This window comes from Eurosta solidaginis, chromosome 2 (genome assembly GCF_040869045.1).
Source record: "Eurosta solidaginis isolate ZX-2024a chromosome 2, ASM4086904v1, whole genome shotgun sequence".
NCBI lineage: Eukaryota > Metazoa > Arthropoda > Insecta > Diptera > Tephritidae > Eurosta > Eurosta solidaginis.
In genome coordinates, this window is record NC_090320.1 from 92609726 (window position 1) to 92626372 (window position 16647).

Sequence of the window (16647 nt, forward strand, 5' to 3'; positions counted from 1 at the left end):
CAGGGCGAAGAGAAACGCATGGAAAAGTTTCTGTACGGACATAGAGTGCTCCAGCGAAACAGCACGGTTGAAAAAAGTCCTAGCAAAGGGAAACATAGTCCAGGGACTAATAAAGAAAGAGAACGGGGAATGGTCACGTAATAGTGAGGAATCCCTTGAGGTGCTCTCGATACACATTTCCCATCGGGAGACGGTTTAGAGGAGCCAGCAGACATCACTCACACTTCGATCACGGAGCTAGTAGTGCCGGGCTTGGTGACCGATACCAAGATCGAGTGGGCAGTGAAGACGTTTTCTAAGTTTAAAGCGCCGGGCCCATATGGTATATTCCCGGCCATGCTACAAGTCTCAAGTAGGGCGGTCGTGGAATGGCTTAAAATAATATTCGATGGGTGCATACGACTGAATCATGTACCGCACTCTTGGAGAACTCCTCGTGTAGCTTTTCTACCAAAGGCGGGGAAGATCGGTCACATGTATTCCAAAGACTATAGACCCATTAGCTTAACATCATTTCTGCTCAAAACCTTTGAGAGGCTGATAGATGTGTACATAAAGTCCAACGTGGATGAAAAGCTGCTCTCCATAACACAGCATGCGTACACCAAAGGCAAGTCGGTAGACACCGCATTGCATAGGGTGGTAATAAGCATAGAGAAATCCCTGGAATATAAGGAGTATGCTCTAGGAGTCTTCTTGGACATTGCTGGGGCTTTCAATAATGTTGCAAAATGGGCGATTATGGATGGTCTTAATTACATTAAAGTACATCCTGCCTTAATCAGATGGATCGGCTGCATGTTAAATTGCAGAAAGATTACATCACAATGGGGATTGTACGAGGCTACGAAATCAGTGGACAGGGGCACGCCGCAGGGAGGGGTGCTATCACCTCTGCTGTGGACGCTGGTCATCAACCAACTGCTCAGGCAATTCGATGAGGGACCCGTAAAACTTACGGCTTACGCAGATGACGTTGCAATTGTCATAAGCGGAAAGTGCCTTCCAACGATTAGTTCTTTGATGGATCGGGCGCTTCGTGATATTCATACCTGGGCATCTAATGTCGGGTTGAAAGTCAATGCGGAGAAGACGGATACGGTCTTGTTTACAAAGAGGTACAAGGTCCCAAATTGGACCAGACCTAAGTTAGGAGGGGTGACCTTACAGGAGAAACCTTGCACAAAATATTTAGGAATCATCCTAGGCAGTAGGCTGTCATGGAAGCTCAACGTGGAGGAGAGGGTCAAGAAGGCCTCAACGGCAATCTACGCATGTAAAAGAATGCTGGGGTGTACGTGGGGCCTATCGCCCTCTCTTTCTCATTGAGTTTTTACAGCGATTGTAAGCCCTATTCTATACTATGGAGTTCTTGTTTGGTGGAAAGCCACACAAAAAACAACATACCTCAAAAAATTAGAGGGGGTATGCAGACTATCGATGCTTAGCATTACGGGAGTCCTGAAAACAACCCCGACGGCTGCACAGTATGCCATTTTGCACATCCCACCTGTAGACCTGGTAGCAAAGAACAAAGCGTTAACGACCGCAACCAGGCTCGGTGCTTCGGGGCAGCTTGAGCGCCGACCATATGGCCATAGTAGTATAGCGTCATCAATCACAAGACGAACAGACTACATGATTCCCTATCTGCGCTTCGAGGGAGATCTTAAGGCCACAATAGAGGTGGACGGTTAGCGCAAGGGTGCGCAAATGGCGGACGAGGCGATACATATGTACACCGATGGTTCCAAAGTAGTGGAAGGAGTAGGGTCTGCGGTATACTGCGCTGATCCGGAAATAAGCAGATCATACAGGCTGCCGGATTACTGTAGCGTTTTCCAAGCGGAAATATTAGCCGTAACCAAAGCATTACAAACCCTGGAAGAGAATAGCTTAAACTGCAACCGTGTTAACTTTTATATTGACCGTCAAGCAGCAATTAAGGCAATAATCTCACATAGCACAGCATCTAAATGCGTGTTAGAGTGTAAGCAGTCTCTGGAGAGAATCGGGACAGGGAGAAGCATACATCTATATTGGGTCCCAGGGCATATGGGAATAGATGGGAATGAAAAAGCTGACGAACTAGCTAAAAAGGGCGCATCCCTTGAAGCTTGCCCGTAGATGTCCCAATTAGATTGGGCGAGATTAAGCGAAGGCGAGAGGTGCACATGATCGACCAAGCGGGAAAGGCGTGGGTTCAAGCGCGGGGCTGTAAAGTGTCGAAGATTATGTGTAGGTCTTACAACCTTAGACTAACACACTTGCTCCTATCATTAAAAAGAGAGGACTGTAGACTCATGACGGACTGCCTTCTGGCGTCACATGCCTTTAAACTAGGCTTGGTCAGTGATAGCAGATGTAGGAAGTGCGGGTTGGAGGAGGAAACGATCGAGCACGTTCTGTGCTCGTGCCCTGCACTTGCCAGGCTAAGACTCCAGCTATTAGGAGTGATACAGCTGTCAGATCTAGAAGCAGCAAGTGGCTTAAGTCCTAGGAAGCTTCTAGTATTTGCCAAGAGGACGGATTTATTTTATAACATAGGTCCTGGTTTTTGATAGGGTTTTTCAGTTTGGTCGTTAAAACAAACTTCTGGTAACACTACGGACTCAACCAGTCTATGGACCGGCCAGTTCAACCTACCTACCTTGGAATAGAAAATATCACTAGGAAAAATAGTTTTACATTTAAGCCCTATAAGGTAGAAAAAATCGATAAAAATAATAATTTTACTCTAATAGTCTATAAAGTAGAAAATATCGATAATAAAAATAATGACACTTTAATCCCATCTAGAATGGGAAATGAGGATAAGCAGAAATTTCCCAGTAACATAGAAGATAGCAATATAAAAAATAATAAGAAAATAATAATACACAAAAATAGACTTAAAATAATAGAATAAGTAAATTTTCAACCTACAAACATAATATACAAATTATAGAATTAATTTATACTTAACTAAATAAAAATAGAATGCTGATGCATTCTCCAAATGCATAAGCATTCTGCAAAAAAAGGAGGTGCAGTGTAGACAGCCAACAATTTCAATTCCAAATAAGTAAATCAGTTAATATGCTACCCTGTAACAAAAATAGTCTAAATTTTCATCAACAAAAAGGGGGCATTTGCTAATTGTTGCTGACAGAGCAATTCTCACGATTTAATACAAGTGTGTGTACAACGCTCAACTAAACCAAATTCGCATTCCGGCAAATTTGCTGACATTGCATTTCCCATAGAAGTCACAGCTCAACACAGATGTGTAGGTACGTATTTTGTGTCGAGTTGTATGTAGGTATGTAAGTATGTATGCTCAAGGTAAATATGTATGTAAATATGTATACTTAAAGTAAATATGTATGTTAGAATATGTTCAGAATAATTTAGTATAAATAAGCTGACTATATTTGAATAAAGCGGCATTCGCTCATTGCCACTCACAAAACCGACTACCCTTTTATTAACCTTTTACAATCGCTGCCTGAATTTGTTTGCCTTCTGGACATACTGTGTCGAAATGTACTAGTTCTTATAACTGTAGTACATGCCATTCTCGACACAACACGCTCCTACATATACAAAAAATTCAGCAAAAAGCAGCAGTTCATGCAAGTAAGGACGATGATACCCCTTCAACATCGCGACAAGCACGAGAGAGGCAAAATTCAAAGTCCAATGACGAACAAACCTCCAATGTGAAATCTTGCTATGCGCATAATACCACTAGTGTACTGTTAGGCAGCGCTCGTATCAACATACAATATAACAATACCAATTTTTCAGCCAGATTCTGGTTGATTCTGGTTCTGAATGTTCATTTATTACCGAATGTCTCAAACGTCGAATTAACCTACCATCCAAGAAAATTCGCGCTCAAGTTTCCGGTATAACTAACTCATTCTTTGCACAGGTCAAAGAGTATTTTTCAATAGAGTTGCGGTTACTAATTGGCCCATTATTTTCTTTGAACACAAAAGTTCTTATCCTGCCAAAGCTTAGAGGAGATCTTCCAACATGCCAGATCAGTGCGATGACCAGACAATCATTCTCTGATCTCGAGTTGGCAGATAAAAGATTCTTTGTCAACGAACCAGTGGAACTAGTTCTTGGAGGGGACATTTACCCTCAAATCACCTTGAACGGATTGCAGAAGAATGTACTTGGTACGCTCTTAGCACAAGAAACTGTTTCGGCTGGATACTTACATGCCGTACAGATATTCAAGAGCAACCAAAAGAAATCGTCTCCTATTACAGTGACCTATCATTGGATAAGCAATTGTCCGCCTTTTGGGAACTCGAAGAAATCCCTAAAAACAAACGCTTTAATGCGGACGAACAATACTGCGAGGAATTATACATAAGTACCACCACTAGGAATAATAACGGGAATACACAGTCTCATTACCTTTTAAACGAGCATTTCCTTCCAATATATCCCTGGGGCATTCTCTTTAAATAGCATGCTCTCAGTTCTTCCGGAACGATACACGCCTCGCCTAAAAACAAACGCTTTAATGCGGACGAACAATACTGCGAGGAATTATACAGAAGTACCACCACTAGGAATAATAACGGGAATACACAGTCTCATTACCTTTTAAACGAGAATTTCCTTCCAATATATCCTTAGGGCATTCTCTTTAAATAGCATGCTCTCAGTTCTTCCGGATCGAGACACGCCTCGCGAAAAATCCTACTTTACAAACGGAGTAAAAGCGAGTTGTGTCAGAATACGAGGAATTAGGGCACATGTCAAGGATCAACAGCTGTGTGCTTCCAGACTCCCCTGACCATTATTTTCTACCTCATCACGCCGTCATCAAGGAAGAAAGTACCTCCACGAAAGTTCGCGTTCTAGCTCGACCGCAAACGGAGTAAGTCTGAGCGACGTTTTGTATATATGTCCTAAGCTACAAGCTGACCTAACTATTCTTATACTTCGCTGGAGACTTTACAAACATGTCTTCAACAGCGATATCGAGAAAATGTACCGACAAATTATGGTACAACCTACCCAAACCAAATACCAGCGCATAGTATTCCGTACTAGCTCTGAAAGCCCTGTCATCCTTTACGAACTAAACAATGTGACATTCGGGGTTAACTGTGCTCCTTATCTAGCAATAAGGACACTTTTACAATTGGCAAACGACGTCGAAGACACCTTTCTAATTTCATCCACATTTCTAAAAGAATACATGTTTGTGGATGATATTCTTGCTGGTGGACCCTGCATCCAATCAGCAATTATTGCCAGAGATCAAATATCTCAAGCATTGCAATCAGCCGGCTTTCAACTAAAAAAATGGACAGCCAATTCTGACCAAATACTAAAGGATATCCCTAAACAACATCTCCTTAACAAAGATTTCCTAGAATTCGAAGACGCTAGTTCAGTGAAGGCACTAGGAATCAGGTGGAATGCATATAAGGATGAATTTTACTTCATCGCAAAGCCCATGGAAAATTATGAGATTTTGACCACAAGAACGATTTATCAGCAATTGCAAAACTTTTCGACCCGTGCGACGCAGCGGAGAAAGCGTATGCTGCGGCAATATACCTCCGCCTCGAATCAAACGACCAAGTTCAAATCAATTTGCTATTGGCGAAAACTAAAGTAGTTCCTGTAAAAACCATTTCCCTTCCCCGATTGTAATTATGTGGAGCAGTGCTACTCGCCGAAATGATGGAAACATTAGCAGCAAATCTCAATTTAGGGAACCCATAAACCTATTTATGGACCGATTCCACGATTGTACTGGCTTGGATACGAAAGCCACCTTGTTCGTGGTCAACTTTCGTAGCACACCGTATCACGAAAATCGTCGAATAGGCCGGAAAGGATAATTGGCGTCATGTGGATTCGGGATCAAATACAGTCGATATGGATAACAGAGGAATCCCAGCACATGAAATGGTCAACAATTCCTTGTGGTGGCAGGGACCTTCTTGGTTACAAGAAGACATCTCAAAATGGTCTACACAAGATATAACTTACAACAAAACCATCGAGAAGAAACAAGTGCAAGCACATGCAGTAACGACCAAAACGAATTTTGATATTCTGGATAGATTTTCGAACCTAGCCAGAGTCTTAAGGGTGATATTTTATGTCTTGAGATAAAGAACTCATCCAAAGACAAAAGATTATTTTAATAAAACGTTGTATCTGGTTTCATCAGTTGAAATCGAAATCGCTACGCAACGCTTAGTTAAGATGTCGCAACAACAGTTTTACCCCACATATATACAAAAATCTGCAGTCAGGCAAGCTAGTAGATTGTAAAAGCGAAGTGCTTGCCTTGACCCTTTCGTAGACAAGTATGGCATTATAAGGACTGGTGGTCGCATCCGCGCGGCTCTAGACCTACCATACAATGAACGCCATCCAATAATCCTACCTTACACATGCAAATTTTCTCGCCTTTTAGTTCAGTTTATCCATGAAATCTCTTTATATGGAGAAAATCAACTAATGTTTAGGTTTATTAGGACCCAATACTGGACTCTTAGGGTTAAAAATATGATAAAATCCATCACTCACAATTTTAAGGTCTGCACAATCTATAAAAAGCCTGTACAAACCCAACTATGGGTAACCTTCCCAAAGAACGTACCACATTTTCCCGACCATTTACTAATTCAGGGGTAGATTTTGCAGGACCATTCGACATAAAAAGTTATAGAGGTAGAGGGTGTCGAATTTCGAAAGGTTATGTCTGTCTGTTTGTCTGCTTAACTACGAAAGCCATACATTTGGAAGCCACAACCAACCTTAGCACCAAAACCTTTCTCGCGGCATTTTCCAGATTTATCGCCAGGCGAGGATGTCCGAAAAATATCTATTCCGACAATGGGACTAACTTTGTCGGAGCCTCACGATCACTTAGATCTGAATTAAGGCATTTATAGCTGATTCGCATGAAAACGCATTGTCTAAATATGCTCATCAACTTCTGCAATGGCATTTCATCCCTACTGCCTCTCCTCATATGGGAGGTCAGTGGGAAGCAGGAGTAAAACGTATCAAAAGCGACTTTCGAAAAGTGGCAGGCAGGGATAAATATACCTTTGAGGAATTCACAACCCTCATATGTCGAATAGAGGCTTGCATCAACTCGCGACCAATAAGTCCAGCGTCGAACGAATCGATCGACTTAGAACCTGGTCATTTCCTGGTAGGCGGACATCTTCTCGCTCCTCCAGAAATAGATTCCAATGAGAATCCTGCCTCCATAGTCAATAGGTGGTATAAATTAAAGGCTTTGCATCAAGCCTTTTGCAAAATATGGAAAAGAGAATGTCTCTTAGAAAGGCAAAAGCGGGTTAAATGGAAAAACCCGAATGCAAACATCAAAATAGGGGGATTTGGTCGTTGTGAAAGACGACAATGTAGCTCCAAACGAATGTAGACTTGGAAGAGTGGTCAAACTCCACCCGGGACCAGACGACCTTGTACAAGTTGTCGACATCACGACTGAAAAAGGTCAAATTACAAGGCCCTTGGCCAACCTGGTTCTACTTCCACCAGCCAATGAAACAAGTGGAGAGGTATACACCGATGACCAAACCGAACTTAAAATTAGGACATTCCACTTCTTTAAAATATGTAATGCCCCTTCGAATTATCGGCATAAAATAAAAATTTTATCGAAAATTAGAAACTTCAAAAGGAATTAATCGAAAATCAGAATTTAGAAAATGAAAATAAATTCCAATAAACCCTCCCAGATAGCCAAGCTTATTTTTTTTCTCTCGGAGGTTGTGGCAGCGCACTGCCCTCAAGTGGTCCGATGAAACCAGGCTAATCCTGATTTTTTTTTTTTTTTTTTTTGTAATTCATACATACTTTTTTTTTATTTTATTTTTTTTTGTATCCTAATTCTTATTTATGTGTTATTTATTCGCCAAAGAAATGAAAAAAAAAATAATAATTAAAAACATTAACTAACTACAAGGAAAACTACACAATAATCTACAAACAGTTTACCACGTTTACGTCCATAAGCTGCAGGAAAATAAATTCAATTCGCCATTTTCATTTCAAAAATCAACCATCTTTATTTTCTTTACCAAAATGTACCTAAATACATAACGGTTTAATAATGTTTCAATTACAAGGTACAACTACAACAACTTGACAAAATTTCACGTCAAGTTGGTGTAATTGGACAACTACAATACATACGCATTTTTTTCTTATTAAATTCCATTATTTTTCATTAAAAACCAAATTCGCAGGTAGGTATAAACCTCACATGCAATCGGGTATAAACCGACCACTCGTTCAGAGTATTAATAATGCGTAGCATTGAAATTGCAAACAAATTTATGTATTTCTTTTAAACCGGAATCGAAAATAATATTTTTAGAGTTTATTTGCTGTTCCTTATTTCTCATAATAACTTACAACATTTTTTGTAGGGTATCCTGAGACACAGCAAATGAATCAAAAACAATACAAATAAGCACTATTTTTCACTCAAAATAACACAATTGTGCACAAAGCATTTAATTCCGGATTTCCTAATCAATTAAAATATGCAAACCTGATGGACGCACTCCATTAATTAGTCCTTAAGGTATTTTCTTGCCTACTCTTTGTTGTTGCTGCCTGTGCAGCGACCGGTAATACTTCAACTTAAATCCCTTCTTGGGTTTACTTCAGCATAGTGTATATACATATGTACACACAGGGACATCATTTAATTGGCATAGTCTGAAAAGAAAAGTAAATACAAGTTAGTCAAATCATACAATTAATGTAAATTACAAAATTCCTCTATGTTTACTTACCGGCATGTTTATTATGTAATTACATTTCGCGTTTAGGCCCCATTACTGACACTTAGCATAGACTTGACTTGGCTTGAGAACTTTCACTTACAGATCTGCTAAATGAACATTGCATGTTACTGATTACTCAAAACTTAGCAACGCTTAACTTGGCTTAGAAGTCTGTTGAATTTTGATTTTCTATGTAAGTTCTAAGTGACGTTTACATTTTGAGATGCCATTTGTTTGTTTCCATTTCATTTTGACAAATTGACATTTATTGATTATGGTGTAAGATTGTGTGCGCTAAGTGGAGTATAATCAAGGCTAAGTTGCCAAGTCAAGTCAAGTCTATGCTAAGTATCAGTAATGGGGCCTTTGTCATTTACATGACATTTCATTTACGCGGTTATGGTATTGCCATAGCGAACATTTTTTTCACACCAATATGGGTGTTTTAGTGGAATATGATCCGTTCCAATTTTTTTTTTTTCAATGTTTGTAATTACTGTTTTCACGAATACTTTACTGAAAAATATTGCAAAATAATTACGAATTGCAAGAAAATGGTTCAAAACTCGAAAGCTTTGAATTTTTTCGCAACGAACATTTTTTCAACTACAATATTTTTACCGAAATCCACAAATTTCATTATAAAACGCGAAACTTTCTTGGGTGGCAGGAAACTTTGTGACAAATTAAATCGCAAAAATAATAACCAAATTTTAAATTTTCGAACAGATTCGAATATAGAAATTTTTATTTATTGTATTCAGTAGAAATTATGAATTGATCACTCGCAAGTGTAATTTATCCATTTTCTACGTATGATTCAAATGCAGAAACACGAAATTTAATATAAAGAGGAGATAAGGTAGACGTCGAATAGCTTCAATCACAACAGACTGCCATTGATTTCGCAACTCGACTCTCACACCTGTTCTCTGAGAGCACAACTCATCCTGAAGGAATACAGGAGCAGTGGGAGCATATCTCCAAAGCACTTCGTACTGCCGCCGAGGAAAAAATTGGTTACCGGCGACCACGAAAAAACAACTGGTACGATGAAGAATGCCGCGTTGCAACCGAAAGAAAGGACGCTGCCTACAGGGCTACGTTAAAAGCGAGCGCGACAAGAGGAATGTGTGAACGCTATCGTGAGTTGAAAAAGGAAGCGAGACGCCTTTTCAGGAAGAAAAAAGCAGAAGCAGAAAGGCGTGAGTGCGAGGAGCTTGAGCTGCTAGCCACCAGGAATAACGCCTGAAAATTTTACCAAAAAATACGGCGACAGACGGAAGGTTTTAAGACCGGGGCAAACTCCTGTAGAAACGAAAACGGCGACCTTGTAACTGATGTCCAGAAAGTGCTTGGATTATGGAGGGAACACTTCTCTGCTCTCCTAAATGGAGGCAGCAATTCACCGCGCAGAGATGAAGAACCCGATCCCGCAATCGATGATGATGGAATGTATGTCCCCCCGCCCGATTATGACGAAGTTAGAATAGCAATAACCAGATTGAAAAACAACAAAGGCGTGGGCGCTGATGGATTACCTGCGGAGCTATTCAAGTACGGCGGCGGGGAGTTGGTAAGGCGCATGCAGCAGCTTCTTAGCAAAATATGGGCGGAAGAGTGCATGCCCGACGGTTGGAATCTAAGTGTTCTTTGCCCAGTCCGCAAGAAGGGGGATACTGCAAAATGCACCAGCTATCGTGGAATCAGCCTTCTTAATATCGCATATAAGGTCCTGATTGGACCTTATCAGTGCGGCTTCAGACCTGCTAAATCTACCATCGACCAGATTTTCACAATGCGCCAAATCTTGGAAAAAACCCGGGAAAAGAGAATCGACACACATCACCTCTTCGTCGACTTTAAAGCCGCCTTCGACAGCACAAAAAGGACCTGCCTATATGACGCTATGTCTGAATTTGGTTTACCCGCAAAACTTATACGGCTGTGCAAAATGACGTTGAGCAATACCATCAGCTCAGTCAGAATTGGGAAGGACCTCTCCGAGCCGTTCGAAACTAAACGAGGATTCAGACAGGGTGACCCCCTATCGTGCGATTTCTTTAATTTGATGCTGGAGAAAATTATACTAGCGGCAGAACTAAATCGCACTGGAACAATATACTATAAAAGCCTGCAATTACTGGAATATGCTGATGACATTGATATCATCGGCCTAAACACGCGCGCTGTTAGTTCTGCTTACTCCAAACTGGAAAAAGAAGCGGTAAAGATGGGTTTGATGGTGAATGAGGACAAAGCGAAGTACCTGTTGTCATCGAGCAAAGAGTCAGCGCATACGCGCCTTGGCAACCACGCTACCGTTGGCAGCCATAATTTCGAAATAGTAAAAGACTTCATTTATTTGGGAGCCAGCATCAACACTACCAACAACATCAGAACTGAAATCCAGCGAAGAATCAATCTTGCCAATAAATGCTACTTTGGACTAGGTAGGCAATTGAAAAGTAAAGTCCTCTCTCGGCGAACGAAAATCATACTCTACAAGTCACTTATCGTACCCGTCTTGCTATATGGGGCAGAAGCATGGACCATGACAACAGCAGATGAAGCGGCTTTGGGAGTGTTCGAAACCCTTCGTTTGTAACAAGTGCGTTGCTAACAATTTCGTTGGCCTCCCCCTTTGTTTTCTGACTGAGGTAATATAGTTTCTCAATCGGGTAGATATCGTCGTTCGAAATGTAAATGGCCGTAAACATATCTCGGAATGTTGGCCAAGACAAATAGTAACCCTTGAAGACTTCTGTATCACATGGATGGAGGCAAAGATGGTGTTTGCGATCAGTCTGTTTTTGGGCAAGCTGGTAAATTTTCTCTGTTTCTGCTTTATTAAGGGTCTCTGTCTGAGCCGACATAGCAGATATACATTTAAAATAACTAGCCATAGAAAGCGTATGCTTCTTTTTTATGGCTTTAATTTCTTCTTTGGACAAACCCTTGGAGATTAACGCGTCATAAGCGTTTTTGGTTTCTACCCACATATTTTTTAACTCTTCTTGTTGAAAGAAAAGAGTGTGTTTATCGACATCAGTCACGCTACCGATATCTGATTCGAATTCTACAGTTGCCTGCAAAAAGTGTGTATGCATCCAGTTTGACTTAGGATATGTATACAGATAGAAATCCGGAAGATTTTGAGGTTTGTTGCCCTCTCTGCTCAGCTAGTGTTAAGTACCGCAAGTAAGGTAGAAAACCTCAGTTGCGTTTTGATCGGTGGTAGAAACCCACTGACTCGTATAACTAGCCAAACTACTGAAAAGGGAACTAGAGAAAGGAGGGCAACAAAACCAAGAGCAGATTAAAATGCAATGCACTTTTTAAATTTTCACTATCTATTTCTTTTAGTGTAATTTTGTATGCGCGGATGTACATAAAAAACGCCGATTCGCTACCCACACAGATATAATGGTTATTTTTTACAACAAAAAACCTGTACTTCGTTGTGTTACTCCAATATATGTTAAGCCGCAAAAAATAAGGCAAAGCGTAAAAAAAAAAATAAGCAATATATAAGCAGTTAAAATTACTAGTGAATTTTTTGTTGGTTATGTGAACCAAAGTGAAGTGCTGTTGTTGTTGTTGAAAATTAACAAACCACGAATCTAAAAAGAATGTATGGTTTTGTGAAACCGAAAATAGTGCAGTTTAAGTTAAAATTAAAATTATCTCTACTAAAAATGCTGCACTATGTTACCTTAAGCTGTGTCAGCAGAACCTTACCGCGGGTGGGGGGATAATGCTGATAAACAAAAGGCCTTTTTAACACTTAATTCACTTTAAAAAAATGTTCACTTAAAAAAATTGTGCGCTGTAAATTATAACCACGTACCTTGTTTGTTGTTGCCGCTATCTGTGCTTGGTAGTTGGTTTGCAAAGATGATTTTGTTTTTATTTCAAATGCTGCTCAATCTCGAAGGTCTTACTGTTGAATTAACGAAATTGTATTATGTGCCAAAATTATAGTGAGTGGACTGTATATTGTTAGGTCGCTTGTAACTTGGTGAGATGGACCAAATGTTAAGGCCGAAGGACCAAATGTTGGCCTCGCAGAACGCTCGGTGCGCGGAGGTCCAATATAATTGAAAGGAAAAGAAAACACAAATAATTTCAATATTAGTATAAATTGTGATGTGGCGGCACCGCAACAGTTGACCTTCTTCCTTCGTGGTTGAAATTGAACAGCAAAATGGAAAGTGATCTCCGTGTTGTCGAACCGGAGATCGTGCGGGGGATTTCCAAAGGATATTTGTTATCCGATGGAAAACTCAGTTACCCGTGTTAGTGTTGCATATATGTGAACATACATGAATGTGTATGTATGTGGATGTGCAGTACATGAAAGTATATAAGAATGTATTTGCACTAAATAAATTATGTATTAGAATGGCCGTGTTTGCAGTATAAAAATATTTGGGTCCTGATCTAAACATTGGCCGATTCTCAGACCTACCCAATATGCTCACAAAATTTCATGAGAATCGGTTCAGCCGTTTCGGAGGAGTTGTGCCTCTAACACCGTGACACAAGAATTTTATATACTCGATTTTTTTTTAGCTTGATTTTATATTTATATTAATATTAATAATACGTTGTAACTTTTCCTGGAAATGTACCCTATTCCCCTACCCCCCCCCCCCCCCCCCCCCCCCGGTGTAGATCCGCGCCTGAGCGTAGGTATATATTTGATTACTTTTTATTTAAAAAAAAAATAAAAATAAATGTAAGACGCGATAACCTCAGGCCAAGCTTCTCTTCCAATTTGCATCGTGCTCATATTGATTTTTCCTACAAATTGGCGGGACGGGGCCTACTTTTTTTATGCCGACACCGAACGGCATCTGCAAGGCAGATGAGCTTTCTCTGAGAGCTTTTCATGACAGAAATACACTCGGAGTGCTTACCAAGCACTGCCGAGGGGCGACCCCGCTTAGACAAATTTTCTTCTAATTGAAAAAACTTGTTTCTCAAATTTTGATGTTGCTTTGCCCGGGGCGTGAAGACAGGATCTTCAGTAAAGATGGCGGAGCTCTGTTGAATTTTATGATTGTTTAGCAGAGCACAACTCTGTTGTTTAGTTGATTTTTCACAAATATAGCACAAATTTATTTCTTGTTAATATTTTCCACTCAAACAGTAATCTCTCGAACAAAGTATACACTTACACTGGGAGCAACTAAATACTTCGGAGGTATATGAAGACACATACGAGTAACAACTTTTGTTTTTTATTTTTTCCCCTTTTTCCTTTTTAAAGGTACTTATAGATATAAATTTTTTCTAACGCAATTTTTTTAGTGACTTTTCTGATTGATTTTTTCATTTATTTTTTTCCCATTTCCGTTTTAGGAGTAGTTATTTTTAAACTTTTTTTTTTATTTAAGGACGAATAACTTTTGTACAGGTGTTTTTTTGCATGTTGTGGCAGGATCGCCAATTAAAGTTTAATAATGAAAATTAGAGTTTCTAAAAAAACGCAATTTCTTCATTTGAATTCTCTTTTTATAAACTACTTACTCTTGTTTATAAACTACTTTACACTAATGTAATAACGAGCTCGAAGTAATATGAGCCCGTGAAATTGTAAGCCCGCTCAGTGTGTGGGACCAATTCACATACCTCCAATTTAAAAAAAAAATCAGATTGCAATAATTTTAGAATCCGCTTTACATTGTGCATTAAAATTCATTGGAGTCATGTTCCCTAACTTGTACACTCAGAGAAAAAATCGTTCAAAAACGAACGAAACAAGTTCAAAATTAAGAACATTCGTTGACAAGTATGTTAAGTACGTTTTTTCTTAACTCGTGACCGATGGGCTTGTTTTAAGAACAGTTCGTCCAAGCACACCGTTCGTATTTTGTGGTCAGTTTGGTATTGATGTGTGAACCTTCTGTGCTCATTTCAATCACTACTTGGGCTTGATTTAAGATTTTTCGTTTTCATGCTTCGATTTGTGGTCGATTTAACATTTTTCGGTCTGAATTCAAGAACGGTTTGTGGTTAATCTTTGGGGGAGTGGGAAGGTAATTTTTTCAATTAGTACCGATTTATTAATTTTTTTATTAATAATAATTTTTTTGTCATTAATAAAAAATATGAATAACAAAATTAAAAACAAAAAGATGAAAAAAACGCATAATATGCATTTTTTTCCTATATTTCTCTTATTGAGAAATTCTTCTTGTTATTTATGCAATCTGAATATATACTTAAAACATTTCATAACAAGTTTGAGAATTACCTGTTACCTGAGTTAGAAAAATAGAACATACAAAAATTATTTTTAAAAACTTCAGAGTTTGACGGTGATCGAACTCGCGCCACACGATCGCAACCGAAACATCATAGCTGCTGAGCCACTACAACTGCTTGATAGCTTGTGCCCAATGTTGTATTTAACATTGTAGTGCACACGCATTGTACTGTTTCTTTTTTCTTCAACTTAATTTAAGAACATTGTACTTAATTTAGGAACATCGTTCTCATTAATAGAACATTTGTTCATATTTTAAGACCAGCCGTTCTTTTTTGAAGAAAATGGTATCAGTTCAAGAACAAGGTTGTTGTTTTATGAAGAGGTCGTTCGTTTTCCAAGAACAAAAAGCAAGAACATGAAAAACTTGAATTGAGACCGGTGGTGCTGGATTTTAAAACGGCGTTTTTCTCTGAGTGTATGACCACGAATCTTTTTAAAATCCCAATGTACATTTTCTCTGCCATAGGAAAAAAACATGGAAGTACGGAATAAGGGAGATTCAGTTATGGTGATTCGCGAAACAAAAATAAATACGGATTCACAGAAATTTAAAGCCAAAATCAATATAAAAGACCGCGTGCCAGTATTTATAATGGATGGAGGTGTTCAGCTGCTAATGCGACATCTGATAATAAACAACTTTGTTGGCAGCTTTGAATATTACACAATGAACATTTTCGGTGAGTGAAGAACCCACAAAAAAATTTAATCTTATATAAGGCTTATTTCATATGACCAAAAGTCTCATGGTTTCAGGCCTTAATTTTATAAGAGATATTATTTGAATGGTGTATTCTTTATAATGCTCATTATTTTTATGTACTTATGTCATCAGACATGCTCTACAAGTCACTTATCGCACCCGTCCTGCTATATGGTGCAGAAGCATCAACAACATCAGATGAAGCGGCTCTGGGAGTGTTCGAGAGAAAAGTTCTTCGAAAGATTTATCGACCTCTACACGTTGGCGATGGCGAGTACCAAAGAAGATTTAATAATGAGCTGTACGAGTTTACGCAGACATCAACATAGTCCAGCGAATTAAAATGCAGCGGCTACGCTGGCAAAGCCATATTATGCGAATGAAAAATGACTCTCCCGCTGAGAAAGTGTTTTCCATCGGAACCCCCCTATGGAAGTAGAGAAAGGGAAGAGGGCGGCCGCCACTGCGCTGGAAGGACTAGGTGGAAAACGACTTAAAGTCCCCTGGTGTGACTAATTGGCGCAAGTTGGCAGACCAAAGGAGCGACTGGCGCACCAGTGAACATTCATTTGTACGATCTCATCTCGAGTATGCCACTATCATTTGGCGACCATTACAACAGTTTGCAATTAACAGGATTGAGCGAGTTCAAAAAGTTTTTCTTAAATACTGTCTGCGATCACTTAGATTTACTAGCCCTCTCCCCTAATATAATGCACGTTTACTTCTTTTAAATTTTAAACCTTTAGAAGCGAGAAGGTCTGTTCTTTCTTTGACCTTTTTATATTGCATCATCCGTGAGGATACAGATTATGCTGCTCTTCTTATACGGTGACAAGAAAATTAAAATATACACCTATCACCAACCA

The 16647-nt window shown here is 39.4% G+C and overlaps 1 protein-coding gene across 1 annotated transcript in view; it reads left to right on the top strand.

Moving 5' to 3' along the window:
• Positions 1-16647, top strand: part of LOC137241573 (uncharacterized) — a 266619-nt gene that overhangs the window by 182854 nt on the left and 67118 nt on the right. The window contains exon 6 of the mRNA XM_067769140.1: positions 15542-15755. Within this exon, the coding sequence (XP_067625241.1) occupies positions 15542-15755 (214 nt within the window). The remainder of the gene's footprint in view (positions 1-15541; positions 15756-16647) is intronic.